The sequence below is a fragment of the Amia ocellicauda genome, chromosome 7, assembly GCF_036373705.1.
Source record: "Amia ocellicauda isolate fAmiCal2 chromosome 7, fAmiCal2.hap1, whole genome shotgun sequence".
NCBI classification, from domain to species: Eukaryota; Metazoa; Chordata; class Actinopteri; order Amiiformes; family Amiidae; genus Amia; species Amia ocellicauda.
In genome coordinates, this window is record NC_089856.1 from 7,877,991 (window position 1) to 7,902,451 (window position 24,461).

Here is a 24,461-nt window from a genome sequence, read left to right on the forward strand (position 1 = left end):
AGTTCGGCTTTGTCCAAGAACTTCCACTCAGTCGATGCACCTGGAAGTTGGGGTTTCACGAAAGTAGAGTCGTTTCCGAACAGATTTTCCACTGGTTTGAAGGCTCCAAGGTTGTGCACAAAATCTTCTTTGCAAGCAGGGTTTTTCCACCGTAGTTACTTGAAGACGAAGTCTTTGAGGAAAGCAGGGCCCTGTTTGTTCCAAGGGTCAAGTTTCTTAAGACTCAAATAGCTATTTAACTGACTGACACTTTCGTATACAGTCGACTTAGTCAATTGTCCAGCTGTAAAACTCCACTGATCAGGTGGGCACAGGCGGGCAGCGCAGTCTGTAAAGTTCTTTATTTAATAAAGTCCTTTAAAAGAATTCTTCGTACGGCTCAATCTCCTTCTCCCAGTTTAACTCTTCTGTTGCCGGCAAAGACTTGGTTGGTTTCTGGTTCCGGTTCTGGCAACAGAGCTACAGGTTGAGCTGTGGCAGAGAGTTTCTGGTTCAGGTGAGAGAGAGCGAGAGAAAGACCGTCCGCTGTTCCTTATAGTCTGTCAGATCAATAGGTGATTGGTTCCTGAGTTCTTGAGATTGGATTTCGGTTTCAGCCCCCAGTGTCCTATTGGAGGGGGGCTTGATTTATGACTGATGTCAATCCATGCCATCTTTTGGAAATGCCGGTTGGCCTGGGTTCGTAGCTCTATGTCGGGATTTCGGCTCTCGTCCACTTCAAAGAGTTTTTATCACCTACAGGCCCCTTTCTCCAGACATCTCATAGCAGAATTCCAAACTATTTGGCCTCTTCTCGGTGCCATCCTCCCCAAAACTGTCACTCTGATGCAAACCAGTTCCAAGCTGATGAGCTAAGGAAATCTGATAACTTTGGGGGGGAGAGGTCTTCTTTAGATCAGTGCTTCAGCTCAGAGCCCAACATGCTCTTCTCAAAATACACCCAACATAACGCTACAGATGTTTTTAAGATTCAGAATCGTACAGATGCAGGCCATATTATATTCAATATAAATAAATGTAACCTTTTGCATGTTAAAAAAATGCAACAATGCAAATTGGATGCTAAAATGTTCAACCAATACAATATAATATAGATCGAGAGATTATGCTGAAAACATGTAAATGCCTCGATGGACCACATCTCAATTTCTGCTTACAGTTCTAGTCACCACATTACAACACAGATCTAGAAGGAAGTCCAGAGAAAAGCACCAAGAATAATTCCAGGGCTATAGAGAGTTAGATATTAGGAAAGTTTGGTATGTATTTGTAGTATATATTTTGTCATTGTAAGTGATGTAGCACTGGACAAGGGTGTCTTGCAAAGGAATACATACCCAGATAGGTATTCATTTTTTAAATTTGTATTTATTTTAATTAAGATCATGATCTGTTTATTTCGTCAAATAAATTATTATTTGACATCATATTCATCACACGTGTCTTGCAAACTTTGCAAAGGAAATTATGAGCACAGCTGACAGTGACATACATTAGAGCATGGGTCAGACCAAAGAGTTACTGTGCACATCCTACATCTCATCATTGGCCAGGTCTGTAACAGTCCTTGTTTTTCTCCAGGGTGGACGAGAGGGACACCAGCAGTAATGGTCTGGCTCACCGGCGCCTGTCCTTTGACTCCAAGAAGTCCAGGCCTGTTTTCTGCTCCCCAAGGAATGGCATCATCAGCCATGGCAAGAGCAGAGAGGAAGTGGAGAAGGTACAACATCTGCTGTGTATTTCTGTGTATGTCTAGGGTCTAAATTACAGATGTTTGGAGTTATATATAAGAAAGGAAGAATCAGCAATAACAGTTTGTGAGAATTATTGGCATGCTTATCATTAGAAAATGCCTCAAAGCACATGTTTTACTGGCCATACATACAATATGTACACACACACAATTCATTTTTAATAGATTTTACAGTACATTTGCAGTAGTGGGGTCAGTATTTTGCACCACTTTACTGATTTTTTGTACTGCATTCTATATTTTTGTGTTTATATATTCATGTTTATATTTCACAGTTTATATTTCACCTTCACACTCTATTCAGTACATCCTTGAATGTGAGTCTCCTTGGATAAATACATCAACCAAATAAATAAATAAATAAATAAATACATAAATAGTAATTAAGGAAGGAGCAAAGAACAAGAGAAAATCAGTGGCATCAGATTTGAATTGTTTGGTTTCAAGGAATCTTTGCCTCTTTGGATCTGCAGGCTACAGAACTCATCAGCAAAGATGACATCACATCGGTTGAGAGTCTAGCCGAGTCTGTAAACTCCCAGCACTTTGCAGGTAAGAGCCTACTTTAAATTATATTGTGTGAATGAGCTTCACTAAGCGAATATTTTATATGGCCCCTCAGTGTTGCTAAGCTTGAGCTTGAAAAGGAATCACATGAACTTATCAATAAACTGTGAGTGAATTAATTACATCTAGGCCTCACATAAATCAAGCAGTATTTGTTTAGTTGGTCTAGCTTCCTTGCAGCATCAATTGGCATTAAGGCTGAATTCCATCTTCTGCTTTAATTAAATTCTAGACACACATCTTACCAAAAAACTTTGTTTTTTTTTTTGTTTTTTTTTCTGACCTCCCATTAACTCCGGTTAGGAAACTTTTCTTTGAATACCTGTCACTCTGCAGACTGCTTGGAATTTCGAGACTTTTGTCAGAGCCGCTAAACACACGAGTAGTTCAAATCACAATCTGAGACAGGAACGAACACAGAGTACACAGACTGATTGAAAGAAAATTAAAATCCACTATAACTGTAACATCAGAGTCTTCTACCTTATAATTTACTACTGCAGTTGGGTGTGCAGTTGGCTCAGGTTATAAAAACACCACTATAATTTAAGCTTGTTGAAAAGCAAGGTTTTCGTCTCATTCTAGCCTGCAAACTTTAGATTTACTTCTTACAGGCAAATACTTCAAGTGTTGGTCTACTATGCTATTTTCCACAGAACAAAATGAGGAAGAACTTGTCTTTATCTGTAGAGGACTGAAGGGAAGCAGAAATTGTTCCTTCTGTATATCGTACATGAAATATATATTATCATCTATCCCGAACGCACCAATATGTTTAAACTGTTCAGTTTCTTATTTTTTTATGAAGTACCTGTCTGACTACTGCCATGTAAGGACTGTAGGGTCTGTGCATACATTTCTCTATAATTAGAAATTGAATTTGTTTATTTGAATATGTACCTTTTCACTTAAGCATGTGCTGTATGTTTGGACATAGATGTGGGAATTTGACTTTTCATGTGCCATCATTGGGGCTTTTTGAATCTTCATGATTTAAGCCAGTGTTCATGTTTTTTTATTACTGTGATTATTTTGTCACTGTACAGCTCCCATCATACTCCTGCTACTCTTGATATCCTTATATTTTGTTTCTTGAAATGGTTATTTGTAACCTGTAACCCAATCTTGTGATAATATCAACCAAAATGGCTAGAGTTTCATGTTGCTTCTCTTTTCCTTATTCCAGGTCTCACGTGACATGTTAAAGTGGTGGTTATGATTAGAGTATACCACTTGAGTTTAGTGGTATGAAAACAGCCCTCCACCACACATACTCTCAGAAGTTATCACTTCTGTAGAGAAGAAATTATTTTCCCTGAGAGGAGCTTTTGAGATTTCTAGCCTCCGGTATTCTAACAATTAATTTTGCAACGGTACCAGGTTAACCTTATTCAATCCATGTGCTGTAATAACATATGAAAACATATATTTGTTAAAATTGTATTAGTATAATGTAATGTAATATAAAAAAAGGAACAATCTGTGCTATATACATAATCTCCTTTCACGTTCTATGAGGTGCACAAAAGGAAAATAAATGGCAAGGATTAAACTAAGCACAATTAGTGAAATTGAAAGATGAAAGTCCATACGGTATGCTGGTTAAAATGCTTTAGAGAAAACAAAAAAATAATAAAAAGAATCTACCAATTTGTTTGATATTGCCTTTCTGAGATATTCCATAACTAATGTTTTGGAAAATCCAAATGGAGAAGAACAATCTCCAGTTCCAAAGAACAGGCAATACAATTAATCTTCACAAGAGAATCTCCATCAAGCAGAACAATTCAACAAATAAACAAAATACCTCCACATTCTCCATACCTACTTCAGTTATGTGATGTCCAGCCAAAACATATAAAATAAAAAAATAAAATAAAAGATTCTTACAGAAGCCAACTTAATACAGATTCCTTATATATTAAAAGGGACTTTGACAAAAGAGAACAATTTCTTCATTGTCCTCTTTCCCTTCCGACCCCCTGAAACTAGTAGTTCATTTTTTGGGGGAACACTGACTTAATTTTCAGAGGGTCTTAATACCTTTCATTATCTTTTTTAAACATTGAACAGTTTTTAGCAATACATATATTGCTTGATAACACAGAACCCAGGTATCCATAGAGTTTTACTGTTATAGTTTCCCTACTAAGTATTGCAGTGTAATGCATTGTGCAGTTTATTTGATGGGATTGTGATGTGTTGATTTGAAGGCTGCTACTTCTCCCTCTGCCTTTCTCAGGGTCCGGCTCCTCAACCAGGACACTCGACAGTGGGATCGGCACATTTCCTCTTCCTGACTACGCTGGCAGCGCCTCAGGGAAAAGCATCCCCAAGGTGAGGCCCCGGGGGGAATATGAATGCTGTGCCGCCCTGGGGAAACCCAGCCCAGGGACAAAGGTTCCGCGCAAAGCCAGGACTCTGGAGAGGGAGCTATCCTCGCTGGAGGAGGCATTTTCCAGGGACAAGGAGCTGAGTCCTGGGCTTTACAGCTCTCCTCTGGAGGGCAGGGGCTCCAGTACACACATCTCCGGCACCATCCATGAAGGTAAGGCTCCATCCCTCTTTATAATACTCCAAACATCCCCCGTGGCAACTTGAGTACACCCATGTATGCATTCCCTGCTGTTCAATAGCAGTCTTCAAATTCCCTCCTCTGTGGACATAATCCAGCAGGTTTTATAGGTATTTTTAAATAGATTAGTTAGTCTCATATAGCTCAGGTGCAATGAAAACCATTCATTCTCACCTCCTGAAATGTATCATTTTAGATATTGTATAATAATACATTGCAGTAATTTTGAACTTAAAAACATAAAATTATATTAAAACAAAGGGATCCAGGAAACTTACTTAAAACTCTATATAATTAAACCGTAAATGCCTGTGATATTTTGTGGCTTGCTTCTGCCCATTTTGTGGAACAATTTAAAAGTAAAGTTCCACAGTATGAGAGTGTGTAGGAGCAGCCATTATACATTTTGTGAGATGTGATGTGTGCAATTAATGTTTAGGGGTAGATTACATCTCAAATGAAAATAAATAAAACTATATGCTTTTATCTGCAGTCCTGAGAAGAAAATAATGAAACAAGCAAATTAATAAATGTAGGCATTTTTAAATTAAAACTCCATTAAACCTAATATGGATTAAGTGATTTTATGTGTTTATTGTTGCTATATTGATGAGAGTATTTCCCTAACATACAGTGAGGGAAAAAAGTATTTGATCCCCTGCTGATTTTGTACGTTTGCCCACTGACAAAGAAATAATCAGTCTACAATTTTAATGGTAGGTGTATTTTAACAGTGAGAGACAGAATAACAACAACAAAATCCAGAAAAACGCATTTCAAAAAAGTTATAAATTGATTTGCATGTTAATGACTGAAATAAGTATTTGGTCCCCTATCAATCAGCAAGATTTCTGGCTCCCAGGTGCCTTTTATACAGGTAATGAGCTGAGATTAGGAGCACTCTCTTAAAGGGAGTGCTCCTAATCTCAGCTCGTTACCTGTATAAAAGACACCTGTCCACAGAAGCAATCAATCAATCAGATTCCAAACTCTCCACCATGGCCAAGACCAAAAAGCTGTCCAAGGATGTCAGGGACAAGATTGTAGACCTACACAAGGCTGGAATGGGCTACAAGACCATCGCCAAGCAGCTTGGTGAGAAGGTGACAACAGTTGGTGTGATTATTCGCAAATGGAAGAAACACAAAATAACTGTCAGTCTCCCTCGGTCTGGGGCTCCATTCAAGATCTCACCTCGTGGAGTTTAAATGATCATGAGAATAGTGAGGAATCAGCCCAGAACTACACGGGAGGATCTTGTTAATGATCTCAAGGCAGCTGGAACCATAGTCACCAAGAAAACAATTGGTAACACACTACGCCGTGAAGGACTGAAATCCTGCAGCGCCCGCAAAGTTCCCCTGCTCAAGAAAGCACATGTACAGGCCCTTCTGAAGTTTGTCAAAGGGACGATGGACGGGGCCATGTACCGTCAAATCTTGGGTGAGAACCTCCTTCCCTCAGCCAGGGCATTGAAAATGGGTCGTGGATGGGTATTCCAGCATGACAATGACCCAAAACACACAGCCAAGGCAACAAAGGAGTGGCTCAAGAAGAAGTACATTAAGGTCCTGGAGTGGCCTAGCCAGTCTCCAGACCTTAATCCCATAGAAAATCTGTGGAGGGAGCTGAAGGTTCGAGTTGCCAAACGTCAGCCTCGAAACCTTAATGACTTGGAGAGGATCTGCAAAGAGGAGTGGGACAAAATCCCTCCTGAGATGTGTGCAAACCTGGTGGCCAACTACAAGAAACGTCTGACCTCTGTGATTGCCAACAAGGGTTTTGCCACCAAGTACTAAGTCGAAGGGGTCAAATTCTTATTTCCCTCATTAACATGCAAATCAATTTATAACTTTTTTGAAATGCGTTTTTCTGGATTTTTTTGTTGTTATTCTGTCTCTGTCTTTAATCAGTTTGTTTTGGAATTAAACATAAAACTGAGGTGTTAACAGTCTTATTTAATGAGAGCTTACTTTGAATCAGCAATTTTGTAAAGGCTTAAATAAGTGTGGGTATAATAACATTATTTAAATTATGTTCTGATGGTTATGCTAGAACATGACTGAGTTTGGGAGCTACTGTATTGTAAGTCTTTGGAGAATTAGAAAGGTATAGAAAGTTACAATGCTACTGACTGCCATCACTCTTTTGAAGTGAACTATGAACTCTGCGGTTCTAAGAAGATGGTAATTTTGGTGTACTGCAGCTTGTCTGAAGAAAACCAAAAATTGAAGTCTGCTTACTTGCCTTGACTAGTTTCTGTCTGTTGGTTGCATTGTGTGTATAATAATGTATTTCCTAGGAACACATTTTTTTTGTAAACCTGATTCATAAATGCACTCGAACAACCATGGTCATTTTATTTCTTCCTCTGCAAGATGTGGATCCCTACAGAGCTCACGTTCGATCTCCTTCATCCAAGAACTGGACCTTCCCCAATCTGAAAGCTTCTAGTGGGTCAACCGAGGTGTACCTGGGAGTCCGAGGAGAAGTGGAACCAGCCAGCCACGGGACTCCGTTCAGAAGGGTAAGGACGTCTGTTCTCTCAAGCTGTACTGCCACAGAAATGTTTTTTTGCATTTTAAGTCTGTCTTTCAGTGTTTGGTAACATGAAAGGTTCGAAATAATATTTTGCAGAGATTTATTATAGGAACCTATAGAGTCTTCCAGACTTGTTCCAGACCTGTACAAAAGACCTGACATTTAATGCTGAAAATTGATCGAATCTTAATTACTATATGTGAAATCTGGTCCTTGTTTCAGTGCAGTCCCACTGTAGGGTTGTCAAAAGATTTTGAATACCTGAATCTATACCAGATAACGGCTGAGTGTCTGTAAGCTAAACACTGTCAACAGTCAGATCATCTTGTAACTCTGTTGTTGGCTCTTTTGACTCACAGTGTGAAAACAGGTTTCAGAAGAAGCATGCATCCGTCATCTTACCTCACTTGTTAGAACAAGGGCCAAGAGTTAATTAACAATTGCAAATTTTAAGAGAATAGAAGGAAAACATAACAATTGTTTTACATTAAAACTAAATAATATAATTGCCTGTGCTGTGGGACTTCTGATTTTGAGTGTTTGCTGCTCATTAGGTCCAGAAATTTTCCAGAAATGCCCATGACAAGGGTGTGAATCTGGGGTCTATCTGCATATACTACACTTGGTTTTGGAATTTTATCTTAAGTCCAACAGATGAAAAAAAGCTGATGAGGCAGGAAACCTAAAACATTATTGTAGATTTAGAAAAGGCATTGTCCTACAGAGAACCTATTATTAGGCAAAGGAGAGGGAAGAATCAAAGCGTAACAGTGGTGCTGGAAGGAAAAGACACCACTACCAACAAATCATAGCTCTGAAGTTAAGTCAGAAAAATGGTTACGACAGAGCACACAGAACAGCCAAGACAGCACCCTGACAGTCACCAACGTGCCAAGGAAGGTACAGGAGAGCTGCCAGCATGATTAAGAGCAGATGGTGACTGACTTAAATAAAAGAACAGAAATCAAATACATATTTTAGCTGCAGGTTTTATTCACAACTTACTGTTGTTAATGTGAAGAGTAGGATTAGTGAGGGGGGGCAGTGGAAACAGTGGTCAGAGGGGACAAAGTGGACCAGGGATCAGTATAAATCTTTTCTGCCAAGCTATACATATCTAGGACAAGAGGCAAGAGATAAATAATGAAACATTGTACTAGCCCCCATCAATGAATGTACTTCCATACCCCTTGCTCCAGTTTACATTTATGTAATGACGAAAGTTAATATTAACATATTATTACATCATATTAACTATTCATATTCACATACATTGCAATTGAAAACTAAATATAGATATACATTCATGCAATAATTGGCAACTGGTGTCGGTTATTTCAAAAACTGTAAAGCCACTTTCTGGGTGAGCAGTAATATTTGGGAATCTGTCAACTTTGGACAAACACTGAAGTACAGTACCCACACACAGGTTTGCCAAAAGCTTGGTATAACAAACCATACATTTCTGAGCTCTTGTTTTAAAATGTGCTTAGTTTTAATTTCCAACAGCTCTACATTAAAGGATACAGAAACCGATGAATGACAGCCACCACTTTTTTGTAAAGCTGCTAACTTTTATTTTTTCAGGCCTTATTTATACATGATTTATTCTTGTATTTTGTTTGAGTTCTTATTATTAATCTTTATTATTGGTTTATTTCTAATTTAAATTCTATTTAAAATTCTCTTATTTTGTTTTATTTGTTTTATTTCTTTATTTTTTAGATTTGCACTAGGGATTAGGCATCAAGTCATTGGATAGAAGGTCAGAAAAATTGACCAGAAGGTAGGAGACAGACTATTGTCCCTGTTTTTTTTTTATTAAAAAATACTGACTTTATTAGCTCTTGGCAGCATTTTGTATACTGTGTACTGACCTGGGAGTAAGACTGTAGTCAAATGGATCAAAGATATCACAGAAATAATGGTGAGGAAGGTTTGATCATATTATTGTGAAATTTCTTAATTAATTAGTCAAATAATTCAGTTGATCTCAGGCCTTGAAGTGCAAAAGTTGAAAAGTTCAGTAACAGATCTTCTCATAGAATATGGTTTGTGTGTCAGTCACTTCCAGCTGAAGTTCCTGTAATAGAAGTAGAGCACTTGAGGAGTCAGCACCAGATAGCTGTCCAATTTAGAAATATTTTCATGATTTAAAACTAGTTAATAATTTGACTTTCATAACCCCAGTGATCTACACTGTGACTATTTTTAACAGTCCTGTTTCTTTATTGTGTCTAACTGGACCATCAAAGCAGTCTATTAAATAATATATAAAATAATAAAATAGTTTGTTTTTTTGCTTGTGACAAGTTGCAGGACATATAAGAGAATATGATGTCCTTATAAAATAGCTATACCATTGCTTAAACAGATATAATCAACAATATGTAACAACTTGTATTTCTTTAGTTGTTTACTATAGTAGTATCTATGCAGTCACAACTTTGATTGTGTATAGTAATTCGTCACACTGTGCAGGGCATGTGACATGGCAATCCTGGAGATATGGTTGTAAGCAATGGACTGGGTACTGCAGGAAAGACTGATTTCATGGAACAAAATACAAAAATAATTTCTAGCCTACTTTGGGTGACACTGGTCTTCCATCCCAACCTACGGTTGGACAAATACTCGGTTTCCTGACTGAAGTCCTGAGTGGCCAGTTCAAGTCTCAACATCTTAATCCAGAAACACCAGGAGTGATGCTCACAACAGATGATGATGATTATTGTATATATATATATATATATATATATATATTGTTTTATAAATCCCCTTATCCATGGGGACTTATAGTTTACACAAGCATTACAAAAGTACAGTAATTCAATTAATCTAAAATAAAAAGCATACATTCTAGTTCAAAGAGAAAAGTGATGTAGTTAAATCCTAGGTTTGAGCTAAAGGAAGGGAGAAATCACAGTAACACATGAGATCTAACAATGTAACAATCTAACAAGCTTAGGGGCCAGGGTTGAAAATGAGTGGCTCTGGAGAGAGAGTGGAGAGGGGGTACAGTGAGTATTCTGGCACAGGAGCACCAGAGAGTTCTGGAGAGATGAGGGTCTGAAGGCAGTCAGTCTTGAACTGGATGCGTGTCGGGATCGGGAGCTAGTGGAGGGAGCGGAGCAGTGGAGTAGCATGTGCGAATCTGGGCTGAGAGAACACCATACCAGCAGACAAGTTTTGGCTGAGCTGGAGTGGGCAGGTAGTAGTTGCAGGAATACCAGCCAAGTGCGGGATTAGCAGTAGTCCAGGCGGGAGAGAAGAAGGGTCTGAACGAGCAGCTGAGTCGATAAGTTGGTGAGGAAGCGTCGGATTCGGTGCTTGTTGCTCAGGAAGAATCGGCAGGTGTGTGTCAGCGTAGAGATGTGCTGACTGTAGGATGGCAATTTATGATTGGGCACAACTCCATTAAATATAGACTAGATATCAATCCACTCTATTATTAGCCAATATTTAATTTGGTCTCAAACTGCTAATGGCATAATACTGAAGATGTCTCTCAATATATACACACATATATCACATCCTTAGCTTGATAAAACACTGCCTGTTAACATTTACAATTAACCCAGCTGGTGGTTGTGTTCTGACAAGTTTCATTGTCTTCATCTGTCTTCTACATCGTATGTGTACTGCTGGGTAAGTTCTAATTTTGCAGTTATTTTCCAAATATTTGTGTACAGATGTGACTGAGGCAAAACACATTATCACCATTTCCTGCAATTATTTGGTCTTTTAAAAACAAGGACTATACTTAAGCGAAAGGCACAATGTTTTCAACACTGAAAATATCAGATAGTTTAAAACAAGGGTCTCCAAACTTGGAAAGGTTCTGGTTATCATTCTAACCTAGTCCTTCCATGTATAAAAGAACCCATTATTGACCAATGGGTCCAGATGATGAACATCATCTGACTGAAGACACCAATAAAACCTGATGGAGTGCGTTAGTCCAAAATCAGACTTGGAGTCTTGGTTTAAAGGGTGGTTAAAGTGATATGACATGAATGTGCCTTTAAAGTACTCTGTGCCTCCTCCATTAAAAGGCTAGTAGACTCACTAGTGTACAAATTGTAGTATTTAGGGCTTGAATTAAAAAATCTATAATGTATTTTTTATTATTATCAAATATATATTTTAAACATTTAGTTACATGAGGTAAGCTTTAGAGCATATTTGTACTGGGCATATTTTCAGGTAATAATCTCTTTCCTTTTCTTTTTCTTCCTGTCAGAGTTTGAAGCCTTGCCTCCCGCCTCCTTCCCGAGATGCTGACCCCGCCAGCTTGCCCCTGCCTCCCCCACTGGCCTTGGTCCGCCGGGTGAAGTCTCGGACCCCCAGCGCCCCTGAGGTGGGCAAAGAAGGAGGTCTTGAGCTGGTGAAGGAGCGCCCCGATGACGTTCTGTCCCCCAGCCGCCCCTCAGCCCTCGAGACCCCCGAGTCTCTCAGCGACTCGCTGTACGACAGCCTGTCCTCTTGTGGCAGCCAAGGCTGATCACCATGATGACAGACATATAGACTGACAAACAGACACACACATGACACACACAGGCAGACTGCCACTGCCATCACCATAACCCTGCAGCAGTGTCAGTTGATTTTGGCATGACCAGGAAACAGACGGATATATTTATCAACAAGAATTCAGGTTGTCTGGATTCACTGTCCAGCCAGGCTGACATTCTGTGAATTCAGGTTAGAGTCTTGTCAATAGACACAGACAGTCGGAGAGAGAAACTAGAGCACCATTCTGTTTGGGTTGACAATATTGCACAGAAAGGCCAACACGGACACAGACATTCTGTCATTCCCTAATCCAGTAAGAGTGCTGGACCGACAGACTGATACACCCTGAAACACTGTAAATCTATAGGCTGTTGTATAGATTTAGAATTCAGACAACTGAAAAGATACAAAACGAGAGGAGATACTTGATATTTTTCCACATGGGCAAAATGTGATTTCCATTAGAAGCCCGCCAAGCACGTTTGAAATACAAAGATATAAACCCGTCTTCCCCTTATTAATTTAGCTCTTACAGCAATACACAGACAAATGACACCAGACAGTTAGAGCCCTTGTGATGTACAGCTTTGGGCAAAAGTTTTGCATCACCCTGAGATTTTAACATAAAGCTGGTGCCATGCAAACGTTTTTCTCATAGCTGTTGCCCAGGAGGTCAGACACTGAGAAACGGCAGAGAATTGGAGCTCTCTCTTCTTCAGGCAGGAGGACAGACACTAGGTTTTCCAGATGAACAGACAAACAGACAGATTGATGGACCTTATGAGAACCTTATGAGAGTCACTTTGGAATTTCTGGAAGATGTCACAGATGGACACATACAGACCCATTTAAATCGGGAGGTGGAGAACTTGTTTTGGTCCCCATGAATCCCCTGGAAGGGGGAGAAAAATTGTCTAGATTTCACTAACAGATCTGGACCCTTCCCTCAGAAGATCTTCAAACTGCAACTCATAAAGTGTTTGCCCTTATAAAAACAAAGGACTTTGATGCAGTTACTGCCAAGCAAAAGATTCATGATTCCATGTTTGTTTGTTTTGTTTTCATAGGATTTTCTTATTTTAAATGGCTTCCAGTTCTTTAAAAAAAGAAAGGAAAAAAATTTTTCTAGAATTTTGAAATGTAAATGTTGTTGTTCTCCATTGTTTCATTGTTTTGTTTTGGGTTTTTTTAAGTTAAAAGAAAAAAATAAGAGAAAAATTAACCCAATGGCTTTGCTTTGCTCTCCTTGTAAGGAGAGCTGTGGCTCCTGTTTCACAAAATAAAGGAGTTCTGTCAGGAGTTGTCTGTCTTCAACTGATCAAATGCAAAACAAAAGTACAGGGCAGCAATAAAGAAATAAGAGATGCACAATTTTGAATGACAAGAGACCTATTCATAAACATTAACCACCACCCTATGATTAGACCTGTAACAAGAAAACAACACTATAAATTTGTCATATACATCTTTTAGGATACTAATACTATTGTAGGACTATTTGATTGAACTCCACAGACAAAAAAATATTCAGTTCAACGAGTGTTCAAGTTAAGGTACCATGGAAATCTTGGAAAGATTTATCCTCATCACAAAACTTAGTTGTGTGAAGGGAGGTTAATAGGATATTATTTATGGTCTAGTTCAATGTTTAGGGCCAGCTACTGCCAGAATTGTATATTCCAAAAAAAAGTCTAGTTACCTTCAACATGGAGAAGAACATCTGGCCATCACTAAATTTAAATTAATTCATTGCATGACACTATCAATAAATCAAAGCAATTGGACCCCCTTATTAAATGGTACTTCCAACAAGCAAGGGCTTACTTCTGGGGGTTTGTCTTCAGATTTGCAACTGAACGTTATATTTACAACTCCCATCTGGAATGGCTTATTGATATTCCAGGCAGACTGTGGATGGCCTGTAGAGAGGATTGACAAGGCTCTTGTTGGAGGAGATCCAATCTAAGTTTGAATTGGACTGGAGACATTTTGCTTACATTAACATTTTGGCTACAGTTTCCATGGGCTGTTTTTTTTTTTTTTTTTAACAAGACCAGACCTCTCCACCCATTATCTGAGGACTGGTTGATTAATCATTAGTTTTACTACTCTTTTCCAGCTTGCAATGCAAATGTCATTGAGGGGGACATATTGTTAGTAGTGACTGAATGATTGCCTGTCTGTATTTACTCTGTGGAAGTGCATATTCATGTTTTCATGGCAAATGTTTTCTGAGTGTTAAAATGGCAATTTCTCCCATGAATTGTCATTTTCACCTGTAGATGAAATGACTTAGATGACTTTTTCCTTCCATTTGTTTTGCCACAAATCTGTTGTTCTCAAGACTTGTGTGTGTGCATTATCAATTCTTTGTGGAAATAACCACATATGGAAACTCACCAATGATAGATAACACAGGCAACTCACAGATGAACCGGCCAACAGTTGATGTGGCACTACAAGCTGAAGAAATCCGGGCCCAGTTTCACGTTCATCTTACCCCAGTATTTCACTCCCTCTTTGGAAATAAGTTGCCTAATGACTAGATTGAAAACTGCATTGCTGAGCAAAGGCATTTGCCAGTTGAGCTCCACCAGTCCTTGTCTTGATGGCCATTAACTTTGTCACAGCTCTCTTGCAATCCTAATCAAGTTATGATTTTGCCATTGTCACTCCAATCTGAGAACTCATGTCTTGGAGCAGCCTACCTTCTGTCATTGGTACCCTCATCTCACCCATTCTGTTAGATCACTGGGTTTCTTCTTTCATGGCCACCCAGCATACATAGTCTAGTTTTAATACAAAGCTCTTTGATAATGTATGCTATGATCAGGCACCCTGCTACCTCTCCCTGCACAGTTACATGCCACTTAAAAGCCTTCAGTGTTTTAATGTATTCTTTATTTCCTGTAAAATCCCTGTAGGGCAGTTCAGCCCTTTCTTTTTGTCTTCTAATTTTCAGTATGGGGGTTTCACAAAAGTTTCAGAGATATTTTGTTAAAACCTACAACTCTCTACTGGTTACAGCCTCTCTTAACAAATGTTTGCAATGTCTATGGACAAAAGGGAGTTTTGTTTCTACCATCCCTCACAAAAGTTCCACTGTAGAATTGACCTGTCTTCCATTCATGAACATGTATGGAAAGCACAGATTATTCAATATATTTTTTTATAATCAAATCTATTCCTGGTTTGTTGACAAAAAAAGGGTGTGTTGAAGCTATTTGTTATTTCCAAAATGTAAACCTGTCTGTGCAGGGAATACTTTATTTCATATTTTCAAGAAGGCATCTTGAAACGGTTATATACAAATTTGTTTGTTTCTTTGTTGTTGATGTAATTCACAGTTAATAGAGAAATGTTAATTCTCTTGATGTGATATATTTAAAAAAGTTAAACAACTGTGTCCACCACTATGACTCTGCTGTAGTTCAGGAGGAATAAGATTAGGCATGTTTCCTAAGAAATGCACATGGCCAAAGCCATCCACAATTTTCACCCAGCAAGACCAGAAACCCCACAGCCCAATTTAACTGCAGACCTCCAAGAAACCACTGGTGTGCAATGAACTGAGGAATATCTGGCTAACTTCTACCCATCCCATACCAGAAAATCTCAGCTTGATTTGATCTATAGTACACACTCTCTACCCTGGGATTTACAGGATTTGCTATTTGTAAACCCTAGTGGGATTGTAGTTCTGTTTTATTCCTTGTTAGACAGCAACCTCCAACATGCACTGAATACAAGCTCATATATTGAAAATCACCATGGTGCAATTAAAATGAAATTGGTTTAAAATTGTAGTAGGTCTTCAACACATGAAAGAAATATTACAGCTTTGCTACTCAAACACGTTGCAGTAATATTTTTAGATAATTTGTACTTTTCAGAATCCCACTACTTGATGTGGAGTCATTAGGGTGTTTTAAGAAATGGTTGGTTTGGTTAGTTCATAGGAACGACCTCAACCGAATAGATGAGAAAGGCCTCCTGTTGTTTCAAACTGCTGTTATGTTAAAGGCCTTAAAAAATATGACAATGACCAGACTTGACAATCGGATCATTTTTTTTGTTGAGTATTCTCTGGTGTCCTTGCAAGTTTGGATATGTTGTTGTTTTTCTCAACTTGATATTCTCAATCCTTATTTCACTAATCTAGTCAAAGGAGTGTTTGAAATGATACACCATAAAACTTAAATTTAATGTTCTGTACATTTCACTCAAAACCTAGAGGTGATACAGTCATCTGGAAGCCTTTAGTTTTGAGAAATCTTTTTGGTAGAGACTCAAAGGGCAGCCAGTCTGCTGGGGGTTGAACCTCTTATTATTGGTGCCAAGAGATACCTGACCAGTTTATAGATGTGAAAAAGGTGTAAATATATAGGGTAGTGTGTTGGGGAGGAGAGGTGTATTTCTATGTTGCTAACTACCTTGGGGGAAAAAAACAATGTCACCTTTGTAAGTACCAGAACATTTTAAGGAGGATTACGTTAACTGCCGTTTATGTTTGATGTGCTGCAGAGTGCAAAGTTGTGAAGTTAAGGATGCAAACCAAAAGCTGTGTAATAAATTCTTACATCTTAAGAGCCCAAAGAGGGAAAGCAATATGTTAAAAAAACACGACAGTCCTTTTTCTCTTCTTATAAATTCTAGAGAGCTAAAACTAAAATGTCAAGATCTTTAAGATTTTGTTACAGTAAAAACAATAATTAAAAAATAACTTTCCTGATCAAAATTTACCAAAAATCTTTGACAGTACATAATATATGGAAATTAACTAACCACTTGGTTACTAGAAACTAAATGGTCAAATAAATCCATCAATCTGATTCTTTAAAGTGCCCATGGATTCAGCTCAACGTTTTCTTCCAGACCCCCACAACTAATGAAGTGTCTTGTTTATTTTGTTTTGAAGCCTCTTGAACCGGTTTTCCACTTGTATCCCCTGGTTCTTGTATCTTTGCTGATCTTAAACATGTCCTATGGTTCGACATGGTTAATTCCTCTCAGAATCTTGAATAGCTCAATACCTGAGCTACCAGTCTTCACGGTACTGTAGCTGCTGCATTGACGCAAAGGTTATTAATGTTAATCCTTCCTGGTAGTACCTAATTATAAGTGGTAATACTTTTGTGAAATAGCCTGCTGCCCCGAATGCTTCTTAAACTGAGCCATACACAATGCTAATGAGGAAACAAGACCTGGGTGTTCCTGAAACCACAAGGCATGATCAAATTAAAAAAGAAAAACTATTTGTCATTGTAAGGTTTTAAGGATTGTTAGTTTACCTTAATTGTCAGATTATTTCAATGCTTTTGGTAATTGCCCTGTTGCAATGTCTTCCCTTTTGCAGATATTCATCTGCTATAATAGACCAGTTTGTGAATGACCTTCCAAAGAAGAATGCTTTTCTTGGACTATAGGAAGTGACACAATGTACATTTGATAGGTTGGCAATGCGATGCATGTAACAACTCAGCGAAATCCCCAATGTTTTTATTTTGTCAAAAGGAGCCTTTTTCAGCTGTCAGATAAATGTTATGTTTTTTCAACTCTTGACACTAGTTTCAGTATTATATACGTACAATGTTGTCACGGTACACACAGTATGTGGATCTTTCACCTTTTGTCATTGTCCCCAGGTAGTAATGCTTCAGTCCATTTCTTCCAGCTTTTCAAGGTATCTGTAAAACATGGAATGGGTTCTATTGTACAAAGAGCTCGTGCTCATTAACTTTGGGGTCAGAAACTCAGGTATGACCTCAATTGCCTACTGGACTGTGGCTCCTGCCCTTTTTAATACAGCAGACCCTGCCTGCATAATGAAATATTTAACATAATCTAATCATCCCATAAGCACAAGGGTGTCCAATATCTTTGCTTGTCTAAAAACAAGTTGAATTAAAAAGGATGTACAAAGCCTTGACATCACATTCATATAAACAGAAAGTATCTCTAAAATCCTTTCAAAATATACCTGCATAAAATTGTGCGTTTGGTGCACAATTACCAAATCCCTCAATGGGTCGTACAGCAGAAGAGGCTAGCCTGGCCATCATGTTTTATAGATCGCTATTAACCATCAGCTTCTAAAGACTTGCATTAAATTATGTCAATAGTAGACTACTGTTCTCATAAAACAGATTCATTCATTGAACAAGTTAAGACATCAGTTCATAAGTCCAGGGGTAACCATTCTTCTTAAAAAAAAATCTATAGTTCAAAGCTTCTCCTGCATGTTACCACAGAGAAAACATGCATGAACCAATAATGGCTCACTCTTGCCAACTATAGAGATATAGAGGGAAAATGTGTCTGAATAATACTGAGCCAGCTCTGATTCAAGCCATGGTTTATACCATCAGTGTAACAAAACATAGCTCATAATGCATAGATGTACTGAATATGTTCCTTTAGTTTGCTGTATCTGTAGTGTAGTACATTATGGACAACTGTAATAAGGATGTCCCATGTTTTTGTTGTTCTTATTTATTCACATATTTTGCCAAATCTTTTACATATTTTAAGCCTGTTTATCTTATTTGACCTCCCTCTTCCATTATGTGGAAAAAAAAGATTTTACTCATTTCAGGTCTGTCTGTTGTGTAAATAAATAAACAAATAACTGGATTTTGTATTTATTTTTTGTAAATAGTATTTCAAGGTGCTATGTAAAATGCATTTCCACAGCTGTTCAATGAAAGCCATAAGAAATTGTTTTATGTATTTTAATAATGCAGTAAAAAGAAGGAGGGGGGAAAGCTACAAAAACAATAATATATGGCTCAACTACAACTTGTAAAACCAAGAAATAAAATACATTCTGTGAAAGCTGTTTGTGAGTGTTTTCTTCATAGAGTACACAGAGAAAACATTAATTGGAGAAATTATATGGCTCTATACTCACCAGGACATTTTAGGACAGGTATTTTAAAGTTCCCTTTAAACAAAAATACATTCAAATGAAAATTAAACATAACTTCTTTGCTAAACGTTTACTTATTATGATGAAACTAACTAATTAATAAACTCCCATATGTATAATTATAATTGTATTATTTCCTGTTGAATGTCAGCCAATAAAACCTTGGTCAATATTTATCTTTGTTAATTAACACACATCTATATTAATACATGTGCTGTTAATCTCCTGATCAAATCAATAATGTTGATAAGCTGTTGTGTCTGATCAGTTGACTTGTTTGCTGTGCATGGTAATTAAAGGGTAAATCAACACTACATGCAATTAAAACAAAAACAAGTCTACCTTGCTGGTCTGATTATATTATCTAGAGGGTAGCAGTATTCCTGGATGCAGTCAGCATGGATTTAGACAAAATAGATCTGGATTAACAAACACAAAATAATTACCCTAGATGTAGATTTCTAGGAGACATTTGTTGGTCCCGTCAAGTCAAGTTCAATATGAAAGCCTCTGAGATTGAAAACTGTACAAATCTGACTCAGGGACTAAGAACAGATAATTGTGGAGAAAGCTCAAACTAATTTCTCAGAAATGTGTCTTAGGCAAACTATGCAAAATACGTTATTTTCTGGCATTGATCCAGAAGCTTCTATATTTTATTTGCAAATAGAAAAGGTATGATGGCAAAAGACGGCAGTTACGTATCGCAGGTAGCTGGAACATATGAATATCAAATGCCTTAGATAGCAAAGAGCTTCAGGATGGAACCTATGAACAGGATCAAATTATTTATATTGCGCTGTCATTGGGCCAGCTTCTATGACCCCATTCACATTTACTAGGGTGGCCAGGGGCGGAGTTTTGACCTGAAATTCGGGAAATCCGGGTAAGTCTTGTGTAAACCATGTGTAAAAAAATGTAAAACACATGGAAGGCCCTTTGTCATCTAAATGTAAGGATCAAGAAAATAAGTAACATTAAGGAAAATAACACTACAGTGATACAGTATAATCGTAAATCTCAAAAAACTACTCACATCTAAATCTTTTGTAGTCATTTTTGTATTACTTTAATATAAATACATGTTAATTTGGATTCATATGTTGTTTTTTTCCGGCTTTATGTGAAAGAAAAGACACACATTTGCCCGTTTTCCCAATGGAAACAGTTACATTTCAAAATATCACTGTCCTGGTCACTAAAGCAAAGTTTGTGGGAAGTAATAGCCATTTTCTATAATTTTGAGGCATAAGCAATTAGGAAATAACACTTACTACCCAGGAACAAAAAATAAATAAAACATAAAATTGTTACACGGTGTCATTATAAAATCATACATAGAAATTTCAAGACCTCAATTAGAATACTGTGTTCAATTGCAAAACGGTTATATATTTTTTCACAATAAAAACATTTTTGACTTAAGAGTGTGGAGTATGGTGTGTAGATAAGTGGGAAAACTCATCTAAATGCATGACTAACAACACTAACAACAACATGTGTAAAAATGTTCAAGGCATGTTATTCACCACTAGTGGTGGTCTTGGAGGCATTCTGCTATAGTATTGTGTTTTTCATATATATATATATATATATATATATTAATGTAGGTTCACATTATTCAATGTTAACAAGCTAAATGTGTAAGTCTGTTGGAAACATTTGACTCAAAAAGTTACTGTGCATAAAAATAAAGTACTGGAGTAACTAAATATGTGTTAATGTCTGAAGCATCTTCATTCGGTTGTTTCAAATATTTAATGCAAGAAGACCATATGCTGTCATTCTCTTGCTGAACAACTCACTCATATGGTACACACTATGGAGTTAGGGTGAAATGAGAGAGGGGTGCCTGCTGAGAATAACACATAACAGTCACAGAGGGGGTGTGAATGCAGTGCTAAGCCCAGCTGAATAAGAATTGGTTGTTTCTGTTCTGGAGGTGAGGGGGCACACCAAGTGAAGCATATACTTAGAACGGGAAAAGAGGGAAACATTTAAACAACCATTTGAACGTGATGAATCTTCAGTTTGTTTAAAACGTCTTGGTTTGTATTTTTGCTTTTGGAAAGTGAACTCAATACCTCTTCCTGAACTTGTGATACACACTTTTGTCTCTGCTTAAGGGGGGTCTCTCTGCCTGTCTCTGTCAGAAGTAAACTCTGGCTGAATGGTGATAACCTTGTCATTAGACCGGGACTAATTGAAAGAACATTATCAAGGGGAAAGCGTCAGGACAGGCTGCCTAATTTCGAGGTCCAGTGAGCTGCTGTATGGATGGAGCAGGCTGCCCCCACACCGCTTTCCGCTGACATAGGCAGGACTTGACAAGGCTACACACCTTGACTTAGAGCCTGCAGCCGGGGATAAAGGATACAACACAGCAGGCAGAGGGAATAAGGAACAGGGGGCGGGGGGTGTGTGGCCCCAATCATTGAACAGTGCACGTGAGGCATGCATTTCAATGAATCAGCGCCTTATGGACCTGCATGGCTACAATTGCCACTTTTTGGTTATTATTGTTAAGTTGACATAAATCATGATTTAATTATCACTTTGGACATATCTACAATATGCAGCAACCCTATCAACTTATATTTCAAAAGGTGTATATGTGGATGCATGCATCTAACTTGAAAGGAGTGTATGTGATTTTTTTTTAGCAAACCAACTTATTTAGTCTCTTTTGAAAAATCATACTTCTAATACTGTCCTTATTACCCCCCATACCCACATCACATCTCTAGTGCTTCTCCTGAATTCCAGTCTCTACACTGGCTCTCTCTTACTTTTGCCTCTATTGTCCCAAAGTGGTAGAATGAGCTTTAGGACTGCAAAGCATCTTACCATCTCCTAAAGACACATCTTTTAAAATTACAGCTGGAGACCATTTTGATTTTCTCTTATACTGTAATTATATTTACTTCAAGGTTTATTTTTATAGTGATATTACCGTTGTAATGTTGTGTTTATGTAGCACACTATACGCTGGTGTTTGTTAAATCATGCAAGTCACCTTGGAAATAGTTGATTCATCATCAAAGAAGCGAAAGTTATTTACTCAAGGGTATCGAGTTTGGCAGTGAAAGTCACCACTCTTTACAAGGGGAAATGTGCAATAACAAAGGCCCAATCTGTCGGCACAGAATGAAGAGTCTTCACTTTTTTTTCATCTGCAACACAAACATGAGGAGGGTTTAATAAATGTCAAGCCTGTTATAGAAGCAAAAATCATTCTTCAGATACCATATATAGGATAGAAATGAAATTATAAAAAAAAAGTGGATTGTAAAAGATTGGCATTGTGTAGAAATGTAATTTGCTACGCAAACAGACAGGGAGCATCATGGGAAACACATTCCCAGGGACAACTGTAGTGCACACCAGGGGTAGTTCAATGCGACTGATCCATGTCATGTGTTTCCATGACAGCTTACATATGTGGAAGGACACATTACATGTTACATATTTTACATACATATTTTAAACTATTCGGTGTTCATAAGAGCACTATGATTGATAGGTTGCCTACTCCCCATGGTCCTATATGTACGTATACCAAATTGCATTGCTCCAGAGAGTATACTTTTAGCACTCTGAAAAGGCATACAAACTTTAAAAGCACCCTGTAAAAAGGGACTGGGGGGCTGCAAGTGTCTGCTGGGTTTTGTTCAAACGGGTGCGTGTCGGATATTACAGTTAGATGGGGCAAGAAGCACAACATCATCTGCAAACAGCAGCGATGCCACCTCCAAGCCCACAAACTGGATACTCTCCTTACCTCAGCTGTGCCTTGATATCCTCTCCATGAAAATCACAAACAGGAGTGGAGACAAGACACACCCTGAATGTTTTTGACCGAGAATACAGACACAGCTCTTGCTCTGAGAATAAAAGGACCGGATGGCACGCATAAGCGGCCCCCGGCACCCCATACTCCCACAACACTTCCCACAAGATATCCCAGGGAACACGGTCGTATGCCTTCTCCAAGTCCACAAAACACATGTACACTGGATTGCATACTCCCATGCCCCCTTCTAATAAGGAGTGTGATCCCTCTATAGTTGGAAAACACCCTCTGGTCCCATTTCTAGAAGTTGGAGACCACCACCACAGTTTGCCAATCCAGAGGAACTGTAGCCACCTTCCACGCAACATTGAAAAGGCGCGTTATCTACGCAACCCCAACACTGTTCAACATCTCCCTGCCGCTTTACCGCCGTAGAGGCCCCTGACCGCCGCAGCAACCTCTGCTACAGCGATAGATCCAATCTCAAGGGAGCTATCCAGCACTGCCTTCGGCAAGTAGGGCATGTCCACCGGGTTGAGGAGTTCCTCAAAGTGTTCCTTCCACCTCTCAACAATGTCCCCAGTAGTGGACAGTGTTTCCCCACCGTTGCTGAGAACAGCTTGGCGACGTCCCAAAGTCCCCTCGAATGGCGCCGAATGGTTTGCCAGAACAGCTCTGAAGCTGTATGTAATGTAATAGTCATTCTCCATGGCCTCTCCAAACTCCTCCCATACCCGAGCTTTCGCTTTGGTGACCTCTGCTGCTGCAGCCCTCTTGGCCAGCCGGTACCTCTCAATCAACTCCAGAAGGAGCTTCCTTCACTGCCGGTGTCCACCAGCGGGTCCTAGGGTTGCCACCTTGACAGGCACCAACCACCTTCATGCCACAGCTTGTTGCGGCCGCTTCCACAATTGAGGTCTTGAACAAGGTCCATTCAGACTCAATGTCCTTGACCTCACTCAGGATACAGGAGAAATTTGTCCGGAGGTGGGAGTTGAAATCTTTCCTCCCAGTATCGTCAAATAGATGTTCCCAGCATACCCTCACTGCTCGTTTGCGTCACCCGGGTCTATCCATCCGGCGTCCTGTTTGTCGGACCAAGTGGTGATCAGTTGACAGCTCTGCCCCTCTCTTCACCCGTGTGTCCAAAACATATGGTCTTAGGTCCGAAGATACAACTATAAAGTCAATCATCGACCTTCAGCCCAAGGTGCTCTGGTACCAAATACACTTTTGACAAGTATCGTTATGGACAATCCATGACTAGCACAGAAGTCCAATAACAACTCACCACTCAGGTTCAGATCAGAGAGGCCGTTCCTCCAAATCACCCCCTTCCAAGTATCTCTATCATTCCCTACATGAGCGTTGCATAAGCACAGACAACAGTCAAAGTTTTCCTCTCTGAGACACAAAGCCTCATCGAGGCGACGCTCTCGTCTACAGGGACTCAAAATGTGTAGCACCCAGTCTGGGACTTGTGAGTATCCCCACACCCGCCCAGGGCTGCTCACGCAGGTCCACTCTGGAGTAGGAAAGAGTTCACCCCCGATCGAGAAGTTTGGTTCCAGAACCAATGCTATGCGTGGAGGTGAGACCAACTATATCTAGTCAGTAATTTCCACCTCCTCCACAAGCTGCAACTCTTTCCCCACCAGTGACATGGCATTCCATGGGTTACTCAGATCGCCAGGCCACCAGGTGCTTGCCGATGAACACCACCCCAAGGCTTGGCTCCAGGGGTGGGTCCCGGTATCCCTGTTCTGGGCGAGGTTCTCTTGCTCTTTAT

General features: G+C 39.0%; 1 protein-coding gene across 4 annotated transcripts in view; it reads left to right on the top strand.

Moving 5' to 3' along the window:
* The window catches only part of nckap5l (NCK-associated protein 5-like), a 112,621-nt gene extending 99,373 nt beyond the window's left edge, over nucleotides 1–13,248 (top strand). For 3 of the 4 annotated variants that reach the window (XM_066708165.1, XM_066708167.1, XM_066708166.1), the window contains 5 exons: nucleotides 1,582–1,720; nucleotides 2,227–2,305; nucleotides 4,563–4,868; nucleotides 7,274–7,422; nucleotides 11,680–13,248. In XM_066708165.1, the coding sequence (XP_066564262.1) occupies nucleotides 1,582–1,720; nucleotides 2,227–2,305; nucleotides 4,563–4,868; nucleotides 7,274–7,422; nucleotides 11,680–11,940 (934 nt within the window). In that variant the 3' untranslated portion in view covers nucleotides 11,941–13,248. Of the gene's footprint in view, nucleotides 1–1,581; nucleotides 1,721–2,226; nucleotides 2,306–4,562; nucleotides 4,869–7,273; nucleotides 7,423–9,161; nucleotides 9,223–11,679 lie in introns of all 4 variants that reach the window. The other variant, XM_066708168.1, reaches the window with a different exon arrangement.
* Nucleotides 13,249–24,461: the final 11,213 nt, after the last annotated feature.